This window comes from Musca autumnalis, unplaced genomic scaffold (genome assembly GCF_047663935.1).
Source record: "Musca autumnalis isolate F117 unplaced genomic scaffold, ASM4766393v1 scaffold_3, whole genome shotgun sequence".
NCBI classification, from domain to species: domain Eukaryota; kingdom Metazoa; phylum Arthropoda; class Insecta; order Diptera; family Muscidae; genus Musca; species Musca autumnalis.
The window spans coordinates 7,146,893-7,172,662 of NW_027411866.1; the positions used below are offsets into that span (position 1 = coordinate 7,146,893).

The 25,770-nt window shown below is 36.0% G+C and overlaps 1 protein-coding gene across 1 annotated transcript in view; it reads right to left on the minus strand.

The window, feature by feature from the left end:
- hwt (SH2 domain-containing adapter heavyweight) overlaps positions 1–25,770 on the minus strand; it is a 270,959-nt gene that overhangs the window by 212,449 nt on the left and 32,740 nt on the right. Inside the window, exon 3 of the mRNA XM_073979567.1 lies at positions 21,481–21,631. Within this exon, the coding sequence (XP_073835668.1) occupies positions 21,481–21,631 (151 nt within the window). The remainder of the gene's footprint in view (positions 1–21,480; positions 21,632–25,770) is intronic.

Sequence of the window (25,770 nt, forward strand, 5' to 3'; positions counted from 1 at the left end):
CAGTCGTAGAATCAGGAAAGCCAAATTGGTTTTCTCAAATGACAGAAGAGAAGTCGTTGTTTACCGTTCTAACAGTTTAAAGCACGCAAATCATGTGATCAAATTACCATTTTTTTTTTTGGAATTGCAAGCAAAAATGGGATATATGCCACAATATCCAAATCTTCTCCTTCTTCAACTCCCCCATATTGTGTTTTACCTGTTTAATGGAGAAGTGTATCAAATTTACCAAATTTCAGGGGAGGTTTGTTAAAAATTATGAATAAATTTTATTAGCCTTTTAAATTGTGCAATGTGAATGTGTGCGTTTTTTTCTCTCACTTTGAGGGTGTTTGGTTTCCTTCCTCTTGTTTGGGGTAACTGTCAAATTTATTGTCATGTCTTTTGTTGTTTTTCTTTTTGTTGGTTTTCAACAACATTTTAATCGATTTTTCATTAGAAAACTTATCGCTCAACAAATTGGGTGTTAATGTCAACATAAAAGGTCATAGGTTTTTACGGTATTGGTTTATTGACAATGTATAGACAAGTCGTAAGTAATTTTCAAACACACGAAAACTGTCATTTTACAGGAACCAAGGGGAGGAGAAGCGAAGGGTGATTTTGTGTGAGAGAAACAGTAATGTGGAGTTGATAATAATTGTATTTAAATTAAGTTTTACCTAAAAAAATTCAATATTTTTATTTTGTGGGAGACCCAGTTTAGAACTTACTCATTTCACTTATGAATCGAATAACCATTAAAGAAATTCCACAACTTTTGAATACGGAATTAAAGAGTGGTCGATAGTCTTGCAATTTATGAAAAAACGTTTACATATAATGTGTATACATAAAGTACCGTTATGTTGATTGAAACAGTAACGTGTTAAACAAAACTCACGAATTTCGTTTCTTTCATGGAGTGTATCTAAAAATTGCAGCAAATTGCAGTTTCGACCATTTGGTACATGAAACAGACATCCCTTTCGAATTAAAAAATGCAAAGTTTACATCCTATAAAATCCGATTCTCGGAGCCACAACCATATCATCATAAACAGATTAAATTTGAAGGCGGTTCAATTAAAATTGGCTGAGTTATAGCAGAATCGGAGAAATATATATGGGGAATATATCCAAATCTGAACCGATTTTTAACAAAATCGGCAAAACTGATCAGAGGCCCAAACAAATATCGCATACTAAATTTGAAGGCGGTTCAATTAAAATTGTCTGAGTTATAGCAGAATCGGAGAAATATATATATATGTGGGGACTATATCGAAATCTGATCCGATTTTTAACAAAATCGGTAAAACTGATCAGAGGCCCAAGCAAATATCGCATATTAAATTTGAAGGCGGTTCAATTAAAATTGGCTGAGTTATAGCAAAATCGGGGAAATATATGTATATATGTGGGGGCTATATCGAAATCTGATCCAATTTTTTACAAAATCGGTAAAACTGATCAGAGGCCCAAGCAAATATCGCATACTAAATATCGAAATCTGATCCGATTTTTAACAAAATCGGTAAAACTGATCAGAGGCCCAAGCAAATATCGCATATTAAATTTGAAGGCGGTTCAATTAAAATTGGCTGAGTTATAGCAAAATCGGGGAAATATATATATGTGGGGGCTATATCGAAATCTGATCCGATTTTTTACAAAATCGGTAAAACTGATCAGAGGCCCAAGCAAATATCGCATACTAAATTTGAAGGCGGTTCAAATAAAATTGTCTGAGTTATAGCAGAATCGGAGAAATATATATATATGGGGGATATATCCAAATCTGAACCGATATGGACCAAAATGGGAATTTTTCATTCCTATGCCCGCATAAGTACTTGTATAAAAATTCATCGACCTAGGTCAACTCCATCTATTTTTGTCCACGTTTACAAGGAAGCGGCAACACTGTGCGCCGTAACAACAATTTTTTCCTGTGTTTTTCAAGGACGTGGGTTCAAACCCTAGCCTGGCTCAGCTGATTTTATTTATTTGCAAATTTAGCATTTAATTTGAAAAAGGTTTACTGAATTGACTTTTCTATAGAAAAATTTAGCTGAATTTATTTTTCTATAGAAAAAGTTTGCTGAATTGATTTTCTACAGAAAAATATTTTTGAATTGAAAGTTTTTATAGAAAAATTTAGATGAATTGACTTTTTTCTACAGAAAAAGTTCTCTGAATTATTTTTTTCTATAGAAAAAGTTAGCTGAGTCTCCTCGCTAAATTGATTATTCGCAAAGAAAAATACAGCTGAATTGACGCTTTCTCTACAAAAAGTTTGCTGATTTGATTTTCTATAGGAAATATTAGCCGATTGTACTTTTTCTATAGAAAATGATTGCTGTACTGACCTTTTCTATACAAAACGTTTGCTGAAATGTTTTTTTTTTTCATAGAAAAAGTTCATTGAATTGTTTTCCTGAATTCACTTTCTCTATAGAAAAAATTTCTATAGAAAAATGTAATTGAATTGAATGTTTCTATAGAAAAATTAAACTGAATTAATTTTCTTCTACAGAAAAAATTGCTGAATTGACTTTTTTCTAAAAAAAAGTTAGCTTAATTGGTTTCTCTACAGAAAAAGTTAGCTAAATAAAATTTTCCGGCAAAAAAGTAAGCAGCGTTCACATTTTCTATAGAAAACGTTCGCTGAATTCACTTTTCTAAAAAAAAGTTCGCTGAATTGACTTTTTCTATAGAAAAAGTTCGCTGAGTTGACTTTTTCTATAGAAAAAGTTCGCTGAATTGACGTTTGCTATACAAAAAGTTCGCTGAATTCACTTTTCTAAAAAAAAGTTCGCTGAATTGACTTTTTCTATACAAAAAGTTCGCTGAATTGACTTTTTCTATAGAAAAAGTTCGTTGAATTGACTTTTTCTATAAAAAAGTTCGTTGAATTGACTTTTTCTATAGAAAAAGTTCGCTGAATTTACTTTTCTATAAAAAAAGTTCGCTGAATTTACTTTTCTATAAAAAAAATTCGCTGAATTGACTTTTTCTATAAAAAAAGTTCGCTGAATTGACTTTTGCTATAGAAAAAGTTCGCTGAATTGACTTTTTCTATAGAAAATGTTCGCTGAATTGACTTTTTCTATAGAAAAAGTTCGCTGAATTGACTTTTTCTATAAAAAAAAGTTCGCTGAATTTACTTTTCTATACAAAAAGTTCGCTGAATTACCTTTTTCTATACAAAAAGTTCGCTGAATTGACTTTTTCTATACAAAAAGTTGGCTGAATTTCCTTTTGCTATACGCTGAATTTATTTTTTCTATGGAAAATAAATAAAATTTCGCTGAGTTTACTTTTTCTATAGAAAAAGTTCGCTGAATTGACTTTTTCTATAGAAAAAGTTTGCTGAATTGTCTTTTCTTATAGAAAAAGTTTGCTGAATTGTTGAATTGACTTTTTGTATACAAAAATTTAACTAAATATACTTTTTCTAAGAAAAGATAGCTGAATTGAATCTAACTATAGAAAACGTTTGCCGAATTGACTTTTTTTATAGAAACATTTAGCTAAATTTACTTTTCCTATGGAGAAAGATTGCTGAATTGATTTTTTGCACACAAAAATTTAGCTGAATATCCTTTTTCTATAAGAAAAGTTAGCTGAATTGTCTTTTCCTATGGAAAAAATGTTGCTGAATTGACATTTTCAATAGAAAAATATAGCTGAATTGACTTTTCTTATTGAAAAATTTAGCTGAATTGACATTGCCTATTTAAAGAGTTTGCTGAATTGACTTTTCCTATAAAAAAGTTAGCTGAATACACCATTTTTAAAGAAAAACATCTCTAAATTAACTTCTGCTATCGACAAAAAGTCCTAAAACTGGAAGTCGCATAGAGGAATTATCTCGACCCAAATTGTAATTCCTTCAGGACCACAAACACAACATAATAAAAAAAACCTAAGAGCAAGTATGTTCACTAGTGAGCGATTCTATCGTCAAGTTCACAACGAATTAAAAACAAAAATATTTTTAGTAAACCCTCGAACTATTCAATTCGGGGTCGTAACAACAAAGCTGAGGGTAGACGCTACGTTCGGTGCGGTACCTTTCGAATATGAGTTGATGCAGATTGCGGCGCAGAAACAAATCTACCATATATTGTGTAATATTCTGTTTATTGTAACGTCCCACATAGGAGTAATGTATGTTAAATGTTGATTAAAACTCCTACAAACCTCATTTATAATCCGATTGATATAATATTTTGCACAAATCATATCTTTGGTCAAAGGACTATTTTTGTAGAAAATAATGAAAATCGGTCCAGATTTGGATATAGCTCCCATATATATTAGCATCGGATATGAGGTAAATAATGCACTAAAAGCGTAGTATAGGTCCGATCAAGCTGAAAATTGGTACAAACCTACTTACCTTATTTCTACACGGCTATGTGGTGGTATTTTTGATATTTGCAAAAAAGTGCATAAAGTTATAACCCTAGTGCGCACTTGTTGTCTTACCCATATCTTACTTCAGACAAAAACCAGTGATTTTTCCGAATGGCGCAAACATTTATCAAAAGTTTTGATTTAGTCTGATAAATAAGAGCCCCGGCTATAAGACAAATCAAAAATTAGTGTTGGCAAACGTTGCCAAAATATTTTTGTAATTTTTTTAAAATTGTTTTACATAAATTATTTAAATTTTACTTCAGAAAAACCAGTGATTTTCCGAATGGCGCAAACATTTATCAACAGTTTTAATTTAGTGTGATAAATAAGAGCCTCGGCTATAAGACAGATCAAAAATTAGTGTTGGCAAACGTTGCCAAAATATTTTTGTAATTTTTTTAAAATTGTTCTACATAAATTATTTAAATTTTACTTCAGAAAAACCAGTGATTTTTCCCAATCCAGCAAACATTTATGAAAAGTTTTGATTTAGTCTGATAAATAAGAGCCCCGGCTATAAGACAGATCAAAAATTAGTGTTGGCAAACGTTGCCAAAATATTTTTGTAATTTTTTTAAAATTGTTTTACATAAATTATTTAAATTTTACTTCAGAAAAACCAGTGATTTTTCCGAATGGCGCAAACATTTATCAAAAGTTTTGATTTAGTCTGATACATAAGAGCCCCGGCTATAAGACAGATCAAAAATTAGTGTTGGCAAACGTTGCCAAAATATTTTTTTAATTTTTTTTTAAATTGTTTTACATACATTTTTTCAATTTAACTGCAGAAACAAATTTAAAGGTGGAGAAAAATATCATTATTTCAGATTGGTGCAACTATGCGTAGCGTATTATTTTTGAATCAGCATAATCTGCAGAATCTTGCATAAAACATCAAAAGTAACTATGGTCCGTAAAAGTTCGCATCACGTAGTATTTCACCATTGAAATTTGAGTTATCATAAAAGAAATCTATGAATGACGGGATGTATCACAATAAACTAATAGTGAAGATGCAAAAACGATTATCTTTGGCGATTTTTATGAGCTCTAATACACATGAGTACAAATAAAATAAGTAGATTTGGCGAACGCTGGAACCAAAACATATTTCTATTTTGTAAATGTTTTTCTTAAATACTTCCATATTTAAATATTTCAATGGTTTTAGTTGATAAAAACGAAATTTTTTCAGAATGGCGCAAATATGCGCAATATATTATGATTGGATCTAATGTTGGAGACTTCAGTGCATAAATCACCAAACGTAATTATGGTCCGCAAACGTTCGCATCATGCACTTTTTCACTTTTGAAATTTGAGGTATCTTAAAAATTTTCATAAAAATATGCATGAAGGAAAAGACGTACCACCATTATTAAAGAGTGAAGCTGCAAAAACAAATTGGAACTTTTATAAGCTTATCTTGTACGGAGAATATACAAAAACAAAAAAACTTGAAAATTATAAATTTTCGCGAAAATATTTTTATTTCAATGTTCACTTCATTTTATAATATTTGAGAATGTACTTTTTTGCTTTCATTATAGCTGAGTTCAATCGGCTATGCTTTGGATTGGTTAACCGCAGATAGTTGCGGATGGTCATAGCGAATGGGGAAAAGGGTCAGGTGACTGTTTACTAATAGTTTGTTTTTAAAAACACGATTTTCATATGTTGAGTTTTGATCAACTTTTGGCCTATATTACTCGTATGTGCGTCCTCTGACTTTTGTTTATAAAGGCTACTAATGTCTGGGAAGTGTTAGGCCATGTAGTTGTTGTATTGTGCAATATTTTATATACAATGACCCCACGTTGGGCGCCATTTTAATATGCTTTGCTTAAATATTCCATATAACCCTCCGAATCTCCATGTATGTTATGGAGTTATATTGATCTCCAAATTAAACTAAACTGGAGACCAGGATCCCCTAACAACAAAATTTTAGAATTTTTTTTATATTTTACTAGCAGAAGATCAAATTTTGTACATTGGGTACCCTTGACGTGGTGTCGAGATGTATTTATTTCGACCACTTCGAAAGACTACACTAAATCTACTAATTTCTAGGGAGTGTTTATGCCAGGTAGTTGTTGGGGTCGTTTGAATCCCAAATTAGGCTATACTTCAAATACAAGTTTTTGTGTGATTGTATACACAACGTTGGTCGCCATTTTTATGCTCCTGTGAAATATTCCATACAACTCTTACAATTTAAAGGGGTACTATGGGGTTTGTGTAGCCAAATAAATTTTCTGCGTGCTGTAAATACTTCTGTATGTGTAGACTCCTCGTTTGGCGCCATTTCATGTTCCACTAAACATATTTGTGTTGTTTGATTTAGTAGGCTTGAAAGAAGTCGTAGAACAACATCTTTTTATGCATTTGGCGATTCACTAAATCTATTTTCTAGCCACAAAATTCTGCTCATCTCTTTAGTAACCAGAAATTCATTGCGAAAAGTCGTGGTTTTCTGCATTCTTTAACAACAATTTTCTACGACATTTCCAGACTATGAGTTTTATGAAATTTTGTCAGTTTCTTTAATTTCCTTAGCATTTCCCATTGCATTGACTTGACACAGGAATAACTAACTGTTAACTTAAAAGGATTTTCCATTGAATGAATATTAATAAACTGCCAACTAAAAGACGTCAAACCTTAATTTGAATAACAAAAATAATCATGACAATGTTCCTGATATAATCAGACGGCGTAATAATTACACCTAACCCGTCACAACGACTCCGCCCCGGCTAAATAAGCTTCATAATGTAAGGTGGCAGGCAATAAAGATTACCTCAAATATTTGCAGAACAAGACGAACTCCATTCCATTATGCCGAGAAAGGGGTTGTTTTTGAAGTTCCATAGAAGGAAATTAATGCCATGTAAATAATGAACCTGGATTAAATTGTTACATTAAACAAAGCACCTTTAAAGACTTGAGGAGCAAAGAAAGCAAAATTGAAATAAATTTTATTTCTCAACTATGTTAAGGTGTTTTTCCTGTTATTTTTGTACGATGATGTCTTCACTGCAACATTATTTTTCGGCTATCAAAGATAATTAGTAAAAATTCCGTGGATGGGTGCTTAAAGGATTCCCTTGCTTTACTCCACAATGAATGACGAAGATATTTACACGTCTTTTTATTGCCTTTGGCGCATGAAAAGATACAATTCCGTGTAAAACAACAGGAACAACAGCTGAAACGAGCAGCAGCAGCTAGAAAAACACTTAAGCATTATTAAGACAGAACATGGAACTGGCTGCCACAACTGCAAGTCCAACACCATAAATCTAACAACAAGTGAAGCTGTCAAGGGATCACTCGTTAGGAAAGCAGTGGCATAGGAAACACAACTCCTACTATCAAGAACTTCAGCCACCATCACCAATGCTAACTACTTGACAGCTAGCTGCATACCGAAATCGAAGAAGCGAAGAAACTCTTTTGCTGGGTAAACACGCAAGCCTTTGCAGGGAAACAAGGCGACCACAGGGAAACTCTTCTACTTCATTTACCCTAAAAACAAATGCTTATATTCTCTCCTCCACCTCCCTCTTAAGAACAAATAATCTGACAAGATTATGGAAAAAATCAACCAAAATGACAGGTAATCCAATCAGAAAACTTAACAACAACAACAGCGTTACCATAAAACTCTGGTAAACCACTTCACTTCAAAGGCAGTAAGTAGCTGCTGCAAAGTTAATAGCTGCAGGGTGACTCTGAAACTCCAGTCAATCACCTAAAGTGGCTCAAGTTTGAAAATAATTGAAGGTGATAGGCTACCTTCTTGCTAAAAATAGATCTTCTTCTTCCGAAAACCAAAAAAACTCCTGAGACGAAATTCTGTCTCTCGGCTCCAGCAATGATAAATGTTTTCTGGCTGTCATTTGATGCCGCGTAATGTAGAAGTTTCTGCTTTTCTGTTTTTGAAACAATGGCAACATGACACTGATGATGCCAAGCAATTTTGAAGTGATGTCTTTTTCTTAGTTTTACAATGTTCTTCGTTTTTCATGGGGAAATCCCATCACTCTCATAAATAATGGAATGGCGTCCCTTAAAACCAGCATTGTCAGTTCAATTTTTATTGCTTTTGTTTCGATTTTGTGCTTCCTCTCCATTAAAATGTCATAAAAATCTGTCAAAAATATTTCATTTCATTCAAATATTGATGATTTGTGGCATTTGATTGGGCATTTTTGAAGCAGCCAAATGAATATTCAATATTTGAAATTTGAAACAAAGTTTTCAAATTCAATCACACTCTATGACCCATCAATGCCTTCGTTTGAGATACAAGCAACTATCAGTTATGTAAAGTAACGAACGATTAGGGATTCAATTCATCAGCGAAGCCGAAAATTTTCACAAGAAAAATATAATGAAACTTTGACCGAAGTTTTTGCAACACCATGGTACGAATGTCAGCATACCAGCCTTCCAAACGAAATGTCATGGACCGACCTCAAGAGAATGTCATAGCTTTTACCTTAAATTGTATAACATTCCGGGACCTTATTTTGTAGATGTTCATTGGAAAAATGTCTAGCTTCGAAGAAAAAGGTGTGGCGGCCAACGTAGATGTTAAGAAACAACTTTCAGAACCACGAAAACTTTAAAGAAACAAATTGAAAATGGGTAACATTAAATTACAGTTCACTTGCTGAAGCGGCGCCTGACGTGCTCCCACCCGTCTGTGAATCATATTTTAATGTGGCCGGTCTTAGCGACAGAAAAAGTCCCATATCAATGAACATAAATAAATGTCATATTACAATCAAGTGACAAAAAGTGGCGCCCAGAGTGATCTGGTCCATATGTGAATCTTCTATATAAGGTTTTAGAAAAAATTGCGCCCAAAGAGGAAAATTTAAATAATGAGTTGGTATACATCTTAGTGATCAGACCTCTCTGTTAATCTGCATAAGTGGTGCCGTACCTTTTACAGATTTTACTGGGAAGTGGCGCCCAACGCAATCAGACCTCTGTGTTAATCTGCATACGTGGTGTTGTATTTTTTACAGCACTCCGTCTGGACTCGGCACTATGAAGCCCGACCGACATCATTAACCTAAAAAAAGGATCCGCAAAAATTTCGGGCTAATTTGGCGAGTAACGTAATAGAGAACAACTTAAAAACTCGAACTGTTATACTAGATTAGAGTAAAATGGTATAAAGTGGCGCCCAACATGAGTAGATTCATCTTTAAATGATAATCTCGGCCATGTAAAGGAAAACAAAAAATCTACCCAAAAATTAAAAAGTGGCGCCCAACGTGGAGTATCCATTAAATTCATCTGCAATGGATGAAAGGCAACATAATTTGCTTATCTGGATAAAAACTTAGGTTGATACAGCTTTCGATTCATTCCGGATCGTAGATCTGATTGTCTTGAGAACGCCCACAACACAGCGGGACCAACTTCATGTCGAAAAACCAGCTGATGAGCGAATTGAGTAGTTGAGTGCCGATATTGGTTTGCTTGTTCTAGAACACAGGCACTCCAAATGGTTGGAACACACTAAGCAGTGCAAAATTAAGCAGCTTTGGTTGAAAATAAAGAGCTTATCAGGTACCAAAAAAAAATAAAAATCTCCCTGCTATCGCCTTCAACAACATCCAGTGTCCCGATGCAAAAGAGTTTGCCACGTAGTTTTGCCGTCAAATCATTTAATATTCATCTTCTTAGAACAAGGTCAAGCGGCCCGTAATCTGAAAATACCAGAATCTCAGAAGAGATCTGCACCAGTATCCTTCGTATCTAGTGAAGTTGAGACAGCTATCTCCAAATCTAAACAATCCAAAGCCCTCGACCCAAATGACAACTTAATGCTCATGTTGAAGAACTTTGGAGTAACAGGGTTGGGTTACCTGATCAGAGTTCTAGAGATGTTACAGCTTGTGATTCCGGATATCTAAAAGGTGCCGCAAGATATTCCGATTCGTAAGCCACAAAAAATGTGCTCTTGTTTCATATGTAACAAAAGTTTTACAATCCTTCTCCACATGGTTTCAAACAATCCCATGGCGGCGGGTACCGGATTGACACGGAATGCAATGGATGTCAGGAGTGGGTGCATGTAAGGGTTTGTCCTGGATTTGTCCACGTGAGGGATTATGACAGGGACTATGTTGCTTCATGCTGCGTGAACACAGTCCCACCGAGTCGTCGTCAGATTACGAAACTCACCTACAGTCCTCCCGCAGTCCCCCAACACCAACCGCATACGCAGCATTTAGCACCAGTCGTTTTTGTTCCAATCCCAGAAAATGCATCCTTTTTCCAATTTAATTGCAACGGACTCCCAGGTAAGATTGAGGAAATGGTCGCGGCGGAGCAGGAAACCAAGCACAACAACAACTGCAGCTTACAGCGTTGTGATGGTTACAACGTACTGAGGATGGATCGCACCTGATGTAAAGTTGGGGGTTAGTTACCCTTTTGCCCTGTCTCTTCAATACAGACCTATCTCACTTGAGTCTGGCTTTAATCTGATCCGTAAATGGAATGTATGTATCTGGTTAGCAGTCAGCTGTAGAACTGTCGAAGTATATTTGCTTAACGTATTTATCTCGCCGATAAATAGCTGTACTCCAGATTATAGTCCCAACATTAGCACGTTTTTGGAAGGTAATAACCGACTGGTCTTAGGGGACTTCAATGCTCATCATGACTTGTGATAGCCATCGTGAGGAGATCGATAGCTCTACATTTTGTACAATGAGAACTCCCGTATCAGAATTAGAGCAGAGTGTCATAGTTAGCCAGATATCGCCATCGTGTCACCTGGTTTGACAAATGACGTCACCTGGCAACTTGTCGTTTCTCTTTGGTTAGGTCATCTCCCCATAATTGTCTCCATGGCAACTTGTCGTTTCTCTTTGGTCAGGTCATCTCCCCATAATTGTCTCCATCAGCAGACCACCCGATTTTTTTTTCGAAAGTTCCCACGCTTCTCTTTCCCACCCCTACCTCTCATCCCCTCTGAACTGAACTCTCATCTAATTGGCTTAGTTTCCGAGAGTTCACTAATCACCACTTCAGGGATCTGCCCAACGCTTTTGATGATCGGGTAGCAGAGAAGACGTTCCAAGACATTATCATCAAACCCGAAGCGATACCAAATTCTCCAGCGGGGGCGACGGGATTAGCAAATAAGCTTGATGAGCTTCATCAAGCCGACCCCAATGATCCCAGAGTCAGGGAGCTGACACGAGAAGAGAACTGGTTGGACGGTGAGCATAAGCAGAACAAGTGGCTAAATCATTTGAAGAGTTAATTCACTCTCGAACACTAGAAAGAAGCAAAGTAGGACCTCAGTCACGTTTCAGTGGCCGATCCAAAGTTATTTTAATCAACAGTTTGTCGAGCACCCCGGTGTGACAGGGTGAAGAGCAGAATACTACGTTGCATTAGATATCTTCAAGCCGAAGAGGAGCCACTCCACTTTTCTATGGACGATGCTGCAAATGCCGTCAGGAACGCAAAATCCAAAGCGCTCGGCCCAGATGAAATTTCCATAGTAATGCTGAAGTCCTCAACCTGTCGCTAGCCGCTTACATCCTTTCCGAAGTCTGGAAAATGGGCAGGGTGGTATCGCTACTGAAGCCAGGCAAGGAAACCAACAGAGGTGAATCGCACAGACCGATTTCGCTGCTGTCGCCCGTAACAAAGACTCTTGAGGCTTTTTCCCTACAAGAGAGAACCTCTAGATAAACAAGCATTTCAAGCGGATAGCCTATCAAGTGAATATCATTCATACGAGCGCAGTTGCAGGTACCATAATCAGCTATAGTTTGAATGCAGCCCTCGGCGCACATCCCCCATCTATCGCAGCTGAGGAGCGTGAGCTGCCACGACAAACCAGAGTAGTTTTGGCTCAACTATGGTCGGAAAAGTGCTGCCGTCCAAACTCCAATTGGGCAACGATCGACGGCACTGTGCAAAACATCTGCACTGCTTGCGCCACCGGCCCGCACAACACACGGCACCTTTTCATCTGGAGATCGGACAGATTAAAACACTGTTACAACCAGAACAATCACGACCATATGTATGTCAGCTAGGGTGGGGCGATTTGTGTGGAAGCAAAAAAACCTTAATGAGCCCTTCGCGTTTCTGATTCCTGGGATTGAACTGAGCAAAAAAGTCCACTGGACCATATATCTACCGTGAAAATCGAGCCTCCCGATTTTGACTTTAAGTTTTTTATTGACGTTTTTTGGATATTTTGGCATATAACAGCCAAACCATTGGGATTTTCGATCCAACACAAAGACAAACATTGTAGCCAAGACAGTAATTGAAAACTCTCTAATACATCGCAAAAGCATTGGAACGCTCCTTCAGGCAGTTTTGGCCCTAAGAATGTGCAAACTTTTCGGAAAATGTCGATAAATGACATTGTGCTACAAAATTTGACTCGAAAAATATTCAAGTGTTCTGATGCAAAATTATATCTTGTTGGGATCCATGGACAACGACAATGCCTTTATTTCGTTTGGGTCACTTCGTTTTATTTTTTTATAACGGTAAAAGTGGTGAAAATCTGGGTTTCTTACATTTTCAAATTTAAACGGGCATATCTTATTTTTACCACAACGGATTTCTTTTGTTCCTTCTTCCTTTTAAAGGGGTGAATACTGTCTTTTGAATAAGCTATTATTGTTTTAAATCGTTTAACAAATGGCTAAGTTATAGTGGTTTATGTCTGAAAAACCCCACAAAAAACCTATAAAGGAATTTCTCATAATTTTCAAAATAAATATTGAACAAAACAAAAAAACATTATATTTTTGAAAATTATGAGAAATTCCTTTATAGGTATTTTGTGGGGGTTTTCAGACATAAACCACTATAACTTAGCCATTTGCTAAACAATTTAAAACAATAATAGCTTATTCAAAAGACAGTATTCACCCCTTTAAAAGGAAGAAGGAACAAAAGAAATCCGTTGTGGTAAAAATAAGATATGCCCGTTTAAATTTGAAAATGTAAGAAACCCAGATTTTCACTACTTTTACCGTTATAAAAAAATAAAACGAAGTGACCCAAACGAAATAAAGGCATTGTCGTTGTCCATGGATCCCAACACGATATAATTTTGCATCAGAACACTTGAATATTTTTCGGGTCAAATTTTATAGCACAATGTCATTTATCGACATTTTCCGAAAAGTTTGCACATTCTTAAGGCCAAAACTGCCTGAAGGAGCGTTCCAATGATTTTGCGATATATTAGAGAGTTTTCAATTACTGTCTTGGCTACAATTTTTGTCTTTGTGTTGGATCGAAAATCTCAATGGTTTGGCTGTTATATGCCAAAGTATCCAAAAAACGTCAATAAAAAACTTAAAGTCAAAATCGGGAGGCTCGATTTTCATCGTGGACATATGGTCCAGTAGACTTTTTTGCTCAGTTCAACCCCAGGAATCAGAAACGCGAAGGGCCCATTAAGGTTTTCAAATCGCCCCGGCCTAATGTCAGCAATTCAACACAAGGAAAGCGTAATAACAAGAAGTTTATCCACTTCGAAATCGTAAATCCAAATTAGGGCCAGAAATGAAGAAGTAGCGCCCAACTTGGAATATCCATAAATTTGAAATGAAGGACAGGGAAACTCCAATTGGGCAACAATCAACGGCACTATGCAACATCTGCACTGCTTGCGCCACCGGCCCGCACAACACACGGCACCTTTTTATCTGGAGATCGAACCAGAGCCAGATTAAAACACTGTTACAACAAGAACAATCACGACCATATGTATGTCAGCAATTCAACACAAGGAAAGCGTAATAAGAAGGAGTATACCCACTTCAAAATCGTAAATCCATATAAGGGCCAGAAATCAAGAAGTGGCGCCAAACGTGGAATATTCATACATTTGAAATGAAGGACAGGGAAATAAGTCCCATATCGTTGAGCTAATATCATGGCACTCATTGATATGAGAGGTATTTCTCTCTGCTCCTTCGGGAATGTTTGTGGGAATATACATTTGTAGGTAATACTTTTGGGAGACGACAGTGGTTCTCTATTTTACTTTAATATGTAGCATGATATTGAAAGAGGTTCCTATAACATTGTTTTCTAAAGGGCCTTGGAAAATAAAAAACTCGAAGTTTCTTAGAATACCCACACATCGATAGACAATCTGAAATGCCATGTACAACACTATTTTTCCACAAATATAAACGATAATTTTTGCAGTTGAAAATCTTAAATCATCTGCCCACAAATCACCTGATTTTCATATTTTTCCATTTCTTATTTTTCTAAAAAAAATAACTTTATTCCAACATCTGTCCATCGATTCATAACCATAATTCATTTCATTTTGATTACCTTTGGTAAACTTTGCCGTCTAAGGTTAAATTCAAATTCATCACAAAATCTAATCTTCGACAACAACATTATAACAAAGATAGATGGGAATAATTAAGTCTAGCCATCACTGCTGGTGCACAGCACCAATGGAGCATAGCCGAAGCGGGAGAAATAAAGTTTTCAATTAAATTTTTCTTATTGATTTGTGAGGACTTTGGCGAACTCCAACCACCTCTTTATATTTCACTTAAGCATTATGGGACAACGGAAATGGACGAAGCAATAACATATTGGCAAAGAAAGTAAACAAAACAGAAACCCACACCAACACCACAAACATCGAACGAACAATATTGGATTTCTTTCTTCACCCACACAAGCGGTAATCCAAACAAACACACACCTGTTCCTGTTATTTGTAATTAAAATGGTTAAACATTTGTTTTAATTTCCCATTTATAGCAAACAAATGTGCGTTGAAAATATATGCATATTTTGTTCTATTTCAGAAACGTTTTGAATTCTGTCTTGATGTGTACTTAAGCATTACACCCATTAAATGTTAAGTCATCCATCTCTTCAATTATCCCTTAATCGATTGTGAAAAAAACTGTTGGCCAACAATGATTATAGATTATTGGGGGTGGGGAAAAAAGTTTTAAATTTCCACATTTGTTTGTGTATAATTTATAAAAAGACTATTCGTTATTGACCATTCATTTAATTAATCACTTAATTGGCCATTAAGGGGTGCAGCAGCTGGGCTCCGTTTTGAAACATTAGAGGGTGATTGTTTAATTTATGCCTCCACCTGATATGCTAGACATGACCGTGAACAAATCTAATCGATATTAAATTACCAATTTTGGTAATTTTGGGTGGTTAAATTGTTGTAAGCACCTGTAAATTCCTTATGAGGAAGAAGATAATTTATTCATTCATTTTGAATTATTCAATTTATTCTTTTTTCACTCTGGCAATGCCCTTGTAATAGGGTAAGCATAGCGAGCGCCATCTATTGTTTATAATATGCGTTAGCAAACAAAAAAGCTTTGTTAAAGAGCTTATAAACATTTTTAATAGATAATGAGTGATGCCACATGTAGCTTGCATGTACATACATTTTTACCCCATAATTATTAAATAATCCCAGATAATTTCCTAAAAATTTTAAAAAATGTTGTGAAAATAATAATATTAAAGTTAATTGTCTACAGGATAATTCTCATAATCGAAACGCATAGGATCTCAAATCAGTTATTTTGGAATATCTTTGCATAAGAATTACTTTTATATATATGACCTTAGAAAGTTAAGAGAGGATAAAGAAATCGGGGATACTTGCAAGTTCTGAGGAACAGTGAATGAATGCACATGGTATTTAAAACAACAGATATACAAAGGCTATGTCCTGACATCGGCACAAAATCCCATACTACAGCTAAATTGAGTGGCCCTATATTCCCATAGACAAATTATTGCAACAAGGACCAGAAGTTCCGAAGTACAGATTGGTTGGAAATATAACTAAAATCTGCGTGTACTATTATGAGGAGCTGGTATTAAAAACATGTAAAAGTATCAGTCGGCTTTGCCAACAGAGATATACCCTCAGCCTATGTGAATTTTAATTTTCATCTACGGACATATCGAATGTATTTTGAGTCTTTACAGAATTTTGTAGCCCTGTTTGGACATTAAAAATTGCCGACAAAAATTTAGACCGGGATTAAAGTTCAAAAGTGTTGCGAAAGTGGAACTTATTTTGGGAGTCATATCTTTTCGATAGATATCGCGTCCACTAGTCATTTCAGTGAGTCGTCGTATAACTTTTGGACAAGTATACCAGGAAACATGGATTTGTCCTCAGAAAACATAATAACACTGTAAACAGGATCTTCGAACAGACCCTAAACTGCACTTAGACACAAATATTGAACTTCTGAGAGGGAGGTACCCCAAGGAGAGGACTGATATGGGTCATTTTAGAAATTAAACTACATTTGTACAAAATATTAGGAGATCCAAAGATTGGACCAAATGGGCTGTCTTGTTCAAGAGATATCGCGCATACCATTTTAGTGTCATTTTTTAAATATTCGGAGAAGTACCGGATATTGTGGACCGGTATTGACCATCTTCGAACTGAAGCCAAGTTTCGACAGCATATCACGAATTCAAAATTTTAGACAAAATCGGTTGAGCTGTTCGAGAGTTATTGTGCTCTCCAATCACTACATATGGTGGCATAGGGGTTATTTTACACCTTTCGGGCTGTTTTCTCAAGAAGTATGGGCTTGCGCTTGAAAAAAATTTTAACTTGAGGCAGCGAATGCAATTTGCTTCAACAAAAATCAAAGTGACTCGAGAGCAGATCTTAAAGTGAACTTATCCGGAATTTTGTGTGGTAGTGGACAAATATAGTCCACATTCAAACCTGATCTATGTCTGTTAGATATATTAGGATGTGTAAAGTATGGACCAAATCGGTCACTCCCAGGAAGAGTTACACAATTTTTCCGAACATTTTTGAACTTCTGTGGGCGTGGTACCTGAAAAAGTGGACAGATATGGCTTATCTTCGAACATAAACAAAGTTTGGACAAAATATTACGATGGCCAAATTTTGGACCGAATCGGCAGATCCGTTCGAGAGTTTTCTTGCGCTCCAACCACTACACCCGGTGTCATAGGGGTTTTTGCACCTTTCAGGCTATTTCCTCAGGAGGTATGGACATGCTCCTAATGAAACTTGAACCGTCATACAAGTTGTTACAACAAAAATAAAAGCGATTCGAGTGCAGGTCCTAAACTGAACTTTTCCTAAATTTTATGTGGAATGTACCCGAAAGTGTGACCGATTGAGTCCACCACCGGGAAGTTACGGAAGTTGTGAAACGGTATTGTCCATAATCGAACTGAAACTATGTTTGGACGAAGGTCAAATTTTGGACCAAATCGGTCGATCATTTCGAGAGTTAACGTGCTCTCCAGCCACTACATGTAGTGCCATAGGGATTTTTTAGACCTTTCGTTTACTTCCTTCATTTTTATCGTGCGCACAATTTTTCCGAACATTTTTGAACTTTTGTGGGGGAGGTACCTGAAGGAGTGGACCGATTTGGCTTATCTTCGAACTTAAACTTTGTATGTCGTGTCATATTTTCATATTTTCTCAGGAAGTATGGACTTGCCCCTGATGAAACTTGTACCGTTTTATGGGGGCCAGTGAATACAAATTGTTACAACAAAAACCAAAGCGATTCGAGAGCAGGTCCTAAACTGAACTTTTCCGAAATTTTGTGTGGGAGGTACCCACAGGAGTGGACCAATAGAGTCCATATTGAAACCTCATCTAAGTCTGGTAGAAACTTCGCGATGTACATAGAATGGACCACATCGGTTACACCCTTTTAGAGTTATAGTGCGCACAAATTTTTCGAACTTTTGTGGGAGAGGCACCGGAAGAAGTGGACCGATATAACCCATCTTCGAATTTTAACTAAGTTTGGACAAAATATTACGATAGTTAAATTTTGGACCGAATCGGTTAGATCCCTTAGTCCCTGTCACAGTCCCCCACAATTCCAGAGCAACTCCTTAGATGCAACCACTTTTGACATCTATTGCATTGAAACCATGGGGGGAAGTTTTGTAAAACTTTTGTTACAGGTGAAAACAGAGAAATCGGACGCTAGGATTCTCCTTTGATAGCGTATTTGTAGGATCGGAATAACTTGCGATAGCTTTTAGATATACAGAATCACAAACTGTGACAACTCTAGAACTCTGATCAGGTAACCCAAGCCTGGTGCTCTGAGCTTCTTCAAGATGAGCATTGAGATGTCATCTGGGCCAAGGATTTTGGATTGTGTAGATTTGGAGATAGCTGTCTCAACTTCACTAGATACGAAGGATACTGGTTGCAGATTTCTTCTGAGATTCTGGCATCTCCGGGTAACTGGTCACTTGACTGCGAAGCTGAATGTTCAATGATTTGACGACGTAACTGTGTGGCATACTTTTTGGCATCGGAACACTGGATGCGATAGTAGGGATATTCTTATTTATTTTGGAACCTGATAAGCTCTTTATTTTGGATCAAAGCTGCTTGATTTTGCACTTATTAATGTGTTCCAACCATTTGGAGCGCCTTTGTTCTAGAACAAGCAAATCAATCTCGGCACTCAGCGAAGACGATCTACCTGTCTAACGTCCAACGGATATAAAGCCGAAAAAGAGTTATGGCACACAGCCTAATATATATTTTTTTAAGCAAAATTTTTTTTCAAATTTGAGAGGTCAATTTTCGAGACTCCGTGTGGACTGCATCAAAATCCTGACAACACATTGTACTGTTTCAAGACGAAATATAGAGTTTGCCAGAAGTCGACATCGGTTGAAAAAATGGAACTTTGTTAACTATTTTTAGCTCAAAATTGTAAAAAAAGTATAAAAAAGTTAAACTTGAATAAAAAAATTTGTTTTTATGCGATTTTAGGCTATCATAGGCATAGTTTGAAGTGCGTTGGTTTCTCGCATGCCCCAGTTGGCTAATAGTTACCGACTATAGGCACGAACTAATTCATTTAAGCAACATGTTTACATTTTCTTACTTTTTTCATTGCAAAAACTGCAAAAACTATTGATCTTTCAAATAATTAAATTGATGTAACAAACAAACCTAAAAAAGAAAATTTAAATGAAATTCAAATGATAACAAAATATTTAATTTATTTAAATTTTAAAAGCAATATGGATTAAAATAGGAATTATTTCTGTAAGACTGCGTTTTTTGTTGTTAAAAAAACGAACAACGTATAACATTGCTTGACCAAAATACGATATGCCGACTACTGGAATATGTCATGCCGACAATTGGAAATTGGTGCCGACTACTAGCAGAAACCACTATTTTACAAAATTCGTATTTTTCTCAATTTTTTTTAAGAAATAATTTATTTTTTTTTATTTAATCGAAAATTAAACAAATTTTCCAAGCTTTAGTTCATAGCAATTGGAAAAATTTACTCGGAATGGCAAAGGATTGAAGTTAGGAAAATCCTTAAAGTGCCGACTATTGGTGCACTTACCCTATTTATTATTAGAAAATTATTAAAAAATTAATTTTCGTAAAAAGATTTAAGTTTTACCAAAAATATGTTAGCTACACTATTTCCCCTTTAATTTTTAAAAATCGCGCAATATGGCAACACCACCATTCCACATTGCTTTTTTTATTTACCCTCCCAGCCATTTGCCTCTTCCAAACAATTCAACAATAACTGGGCAGATAACAACAATTGTCGGCACTAAACATGTAACTGTAGTCTGTGAGCCAATTTTCATTCATCCCTGTGCTTTGTTGTTGTTGTTGTTGCTTTTTTGTAAACAAATCGCGACAATAACAAAAACAATTGTAACATTTTTATACTTTCTCCGTCTTTGTTGGTGTGTGCTATTTTCTGTGTGGATGTTTTTTTGTTACTTTTTCTTTGCAACGCCTTAGGATGATTTCCGTTTTAGAGAGCAAAAAAGGATAAATGAACACACACTTTTTATATTGTAAACATTTAGGATAAAAACTGTAGGCACTTCAGGGCTGGACGAGTTACAAGAGAAAAGTTTTTAATTTGTTTGTACAGTAAAGGGTAAAATTGGTAGGATAAAAATTAGATTTAGAATTAGAGATGGGTCTATTCATCAAATTTATCGGCATTTACAAATGCTACCAGTTTGGAAATAAGATTAGCAAGTGCTTGTAGAATGTTCAGAAAATGTACTTCTTTAAAATGGGAATAAGTCGTCCTTGAATAGTTTATCGACTATGTTGGTCCCGGTCCACACTAGCGTGAATTTCATTAAACAATTTCATGAAATTAGGTGTTCTTAAATCGAATTCCCCACTACATCAATTTTATGATTTTACTCTACAATGGACGTCGATCTAGAGACGCATAACTTCATGCAATTTTTTCAATGAAATCACTCGAGTGTGGACCGGGACTTGGCATGGTGTTTGCATTCAAATTCAACGGAATTTATTTAAATCTTAGTTTTTTTAATTTTCTAATAATAGGTTTGTCTGTTTACCCTCTAAAAATTGTAACAGTTTGTACCAATTGTTGCTGGAAGTCGTCTGTTAACACAAAAGTCCAGCAAAAGAGAGCGATTAGAGAGAGATATTTTGACAGTTTTTTAGTGAGAGTTTGCATACTCTTGCTGGACAAATTTCACTTGCAACTCTTCTTATTCCTGCAACCAATTAATCAGCTGTTTTTATGGGATGGGAAAGTAACCAGACACACCTATTGTTTATTGTAAACAATACTTTTTGTATTGTACATTTTACACATTCCCATTCTCCAACAGTTGGGCGCCACTTTGCACTGACGCTACAAGACATTGTTAGTAATAATTTGTCAAAGAAAATCTTAATATCCTTCTTGTGGTCAACATTTGTTATAACAAAAGAACAACTGCTGGTCCAAGCAGTTGATAATTGCATTGTGTATTGATAACAATGGATATCTCTACAGTATTATTACAATCCCCAATGGTTTCATTTTTCTTTCCCACTGTAAATATTTTCACTTTCATAAATTAGTTGTTGTCCCAATTCCAAGAATTGGAAAACATTTGCCCAAGGCGTAGTTTTCATTTCACTTTTTCTCATCATTTAAATATTTGGTGGTTTTATCAAGGACCTTTTTCAACTTACCTGTTTTTGTAGGGTATCAGCCAATTCCTCTAGATATTCTTTACGCTCGAAACGCTCAAACTTAAAGCTGTTCGAACGATATAATTCGTTGTCCTCACGGCGACGATTGCGGCACAAGCGACGTGTTATAATGTTGCCACCACTGCCGCTGCTGGAAATAGAAAAGGAACAGAAAGAAAGGAAACACAAATAAGGACAAATATTCTAATTACAGAATCAGAAAATGGCATGGTAAGACAATTTAACTACATAACTATGTGGTCGGCCGGAGTTTTTCTAATTAAATCGGAAACCTCTTTTAACAAAAAGAAAAAAAAAAGAAAATAAAACCACAAAGCAAGTAATGGAATTTAATATTTTTCCCATGCCTCAATAGGCATTTGTTCGTGGTGCAAGTTGTGCCAGCAGTCTTTGCGTTCAACTGGTAGTAGTTTTGTGAAAATGCATAAATCCTCAAAAACTCATATGTGTTACTTCCGGTATTTGAAAAAGCCCCACCAACAGCTAGACAACTCTCCCACCTCCCTCCTTTGGAGCTGAACAAACAAACCGGCTCGCCTTTACTATTTATTCAGACATTTTGAACCCACCCAAAATAAATCCAAAGAGACATAACAGTGTGTGACTCACATTCAGCCATTCATGGCATTTATCCACATTCTCAAAGGACAAACAACTATCACTAACACCATCAGCAGCAGCAACGCCAGCACTAGCATCAACCAAAGACACACACAAAAAACCTGCTGTTGCTTGCTTAACTCTTTTTTCAACCGACAAAAAAGACCAAGCAAAAAATAAAACGCCACAGAAAAGTGAGAAAAAGCTTCATTAATGTTGAATTTTTCCCACCTACAAACCTTATTTTTGAACTCCTTAATTTGTGCTGAATGTACGGATTCGTATGTAAAGACAGACGACGCACGTTTCCGTCGACACGCTTGCACACCCCTTTTTTCCATTTCACACTCTTGCACCAATACATTTGCATGGGAAGTGTGAGTGTGTGTGTGGGAAAACATGTGGTTTCCCTTAACTACTTGAGTTTTGTGATGGGATGTTCCATAGCTGGATTATAAAGTAAGGTAAAGGAGTTTTGTTGGCCACTAAAGGAATGAAAGGGGAAAACTTATGGATAATTTGGGTCATATTGCATTCTGAATAGACAAGCGTTTTCAATGATTGGATATATATATCATTGCTTGCCATAGTCCACGATATTTAGTAGGAATCATGGATATGCGCAAGTGGTTATTATGGAGAAGTAGTGAATATGTCGGGTGCCACATATCGATCTAATACTAAAAATCAAATCTTTAAACAAATACTGCGTTTTATCCCTGACTAGAAGATCTAAATTTTCGGCGGTGACCAAATCCCCTCCCCAAATCCCCTGAGTATTTCAGCCATGAAAAAACTTCTCTACAAGTGTTGCCGTAAGACTCGCCTTTCGGGCTCGGTGTTAAAAAATAGGTCTCATATCATTGAGCCAGTAAGAATTGGCGTGCACTCATTGATATGAGGGAAGTCTCGCTTGTCCCTTCCGAAACATATATTTGTATGTAAACAAATACACATTGCTGAGTTCTGCTTTACTTGAAAAACTGTTCCTAAACATTCTCGAGTATGCCCCAAGTTGGGCGCCAAATAAACTAAAATTGTTCTAAAATTCACAATCTTCAAAAATACGAACTATTCTTCAAAAAATGTTTTTCCAGTGAATCTATCTCGTCCTAAAATTTGCAACCTTCAAACAATTCCTACAAACGCCGTTTTACTGCAGCTGGATCTTCTAAAGCTATTCCTAATGCATCCTCGATTATATCCCAGCGCGCTCTTGATAGCAAATTCGCCCTTAAATTCACAATCATAAAAAAGTTATGCTATATCGTCGGAGTTGTATGAGGTTGCCAAGAAAAAACTTCTCATTGAACTTTTTTCTTTGCTTACCTTTATACTTCGAGCTGACGATTGATGTTTGGGTATAAAAAGTTTCTTGTTGCAGAAGTTATTGAAAAATAACTTCGGTGGAGAATATCCACAAACAAGAAACAAGGGAACTGATGAGATCCAGTGGCGTGGATCGAAACTATAGTATTCCCTGCCTTACCCCTTGGCGAACAATGCCAAATCTTTTCCACTAATAAAATAGTTGTTTTAAAATATTAAAACAACAACAATGGAATTAAGCCAGACTATTTTGAAAAAACAAAATTGCAAACGCTATCCCAATAAAAAAACGCCACAATGCTTCAAAGTTATGCTATATCTTCAAGTTATGCTATATCTTCAAACACACATATGTATATCGATCTCACCCTAAATTGAAAATCTTTAAAAAATTCATACAAATGAACATTTATAGCTCTCCTTTATCTTTGGAAACTATTCGCAAAGCATCCGTTCCCGCCCTAAAATTTACTACCTTAAAACCAATTTCTACAAATTCACATATATTGCTCCTCGGGATCTTCCAAAACTAGTCTTACAAAATTAATACAAATGAAAAGTAATGACTCTGCTGGGTATTCGAAAACTATTCTCAAAGCTTCCTGCCGATACGTTGGGCGCCACAAACAACAAACAAGCTTACAAAAAAGAACTACCAATACGTTTTCTTTTATAGTGGACCCCTACCGAGTTCTCTTATTTTATATCGAGATCTTTAATTTAGTAGAAGAACGCTACCTAGGTCTTCTTTTCTATAGAAGGCCCAGATGAAGGTCCTCTATTCTACATAAAACCCCACCGAGGTCTTCACTTCTATAGAAGGACTCTGCAGAGGTCTTTTATTCTACAGAAGACACCTTCTATAAGAGGCCCATTAAAAATCGTTTATTCTATTGAAAACTCCTAAAATAGGTTTTCCATTCTGTAAAAGGTCTTACCTTTTATATAAGACCTTATAGGATTTCAATGATCGTTATTTTTATTATTTATTTTTATTCCCTGGAAGGCTCTTCAAATGAACATTTTCTATTCGATTTAAGACCCCACCTAGGGTTTTTCCTATAGAAGACTCCGATCGAGGTCCTCTATTCTACAGAACATCCCTATCGATGTCTTCTTTTCTATATAGGAGCCCTCGAGGTATTTTATTGTACAGAAGACATGTTTTCTATAAGATTATTGAAGATCCCTAAAATAGGTTTCCTATTGTGTAGAAGACCCTTTATGGTTCTAATGGGGGTCCTTATCTCTGGAAGATTCTTCAAACGAACTTTTTCTTTTCCTCTTATGTTCTACAGAACACCACTGCCGAGGTATTTACTCTATAGAATACCTCTGCTAAGGTATTTTTTTTATTGAAGACACATATTCTGTAAAAGACCCCTTAGAAATCTTTTATTCTGCTGAAGACCCCGAAAATAGATTATATATTCTGTAAAAGACCCCTTAAGAGGTCTTCTATTCCGTAAGGTTTCAATGAAGGCCTTTATTCTCTGGAAAGCCCTTAAACTGGACATTTTCTCTTCAATATCAACCCCTAAATATCCCACAGAAATGAAGAAGTCCACTAAAAAGGTACATTTTAAAAACAACTTCTTAAGCGATATTCTTTAACGGCATTATATCCTATAGAAAATCCTTTAACTGCATTACTACTGTATGGAAAACCCTTTGAGGGGCCTCTCTCTTACTTCATAAAATATCTGCTGGATCTGCGTGGAAAACTATTCCTAAAACATCATCGATTATAGCCCAGGGGACTCGAAATACGTTGCGCGCCACAACTATCAATCCCGCCCCTAATTTTAGAATCGTATAAAAATTCCTAAAGCACCCTTTTGATACGTTGTGAAAACGATTCACAAAAACATACTCGAATATGGGCAAGGGGTCGCATTACGTTGGGCGCCACAAATACCGAAAACGCTTCACATTCTCAAAAACATCTAACAACTTTATATTTATAGCTCGGCTGAACCTTCAGACACTATTGCTAAAGCATTATCGATTATGGTCGGGAGGCGATTTACGTTGGGCGCCACAGATATGGATCTCGCCTCACAATTTAAAAAATCGTTAAGCTTCCAGGGGCCTCGTGATACATTGGTCTAGGCAGATATCGATCTAAAGCATCCTCGATTATAGTCAGGGGGATCGATTCACGTTGGGCGCCACAGTTATCCTTGGGCTTCGAAGTTATCGATCTATCTCCAAAATTGACAATTGAAAAAATTATACGGATTTGCAATTATAGCTTTGCTGGATCTGTAGAAGTATACTAGTTAATAGTCCAGGGGGGCTCGTAATACGTTGGGCGCCACAAATATCAAAAACGTTTCA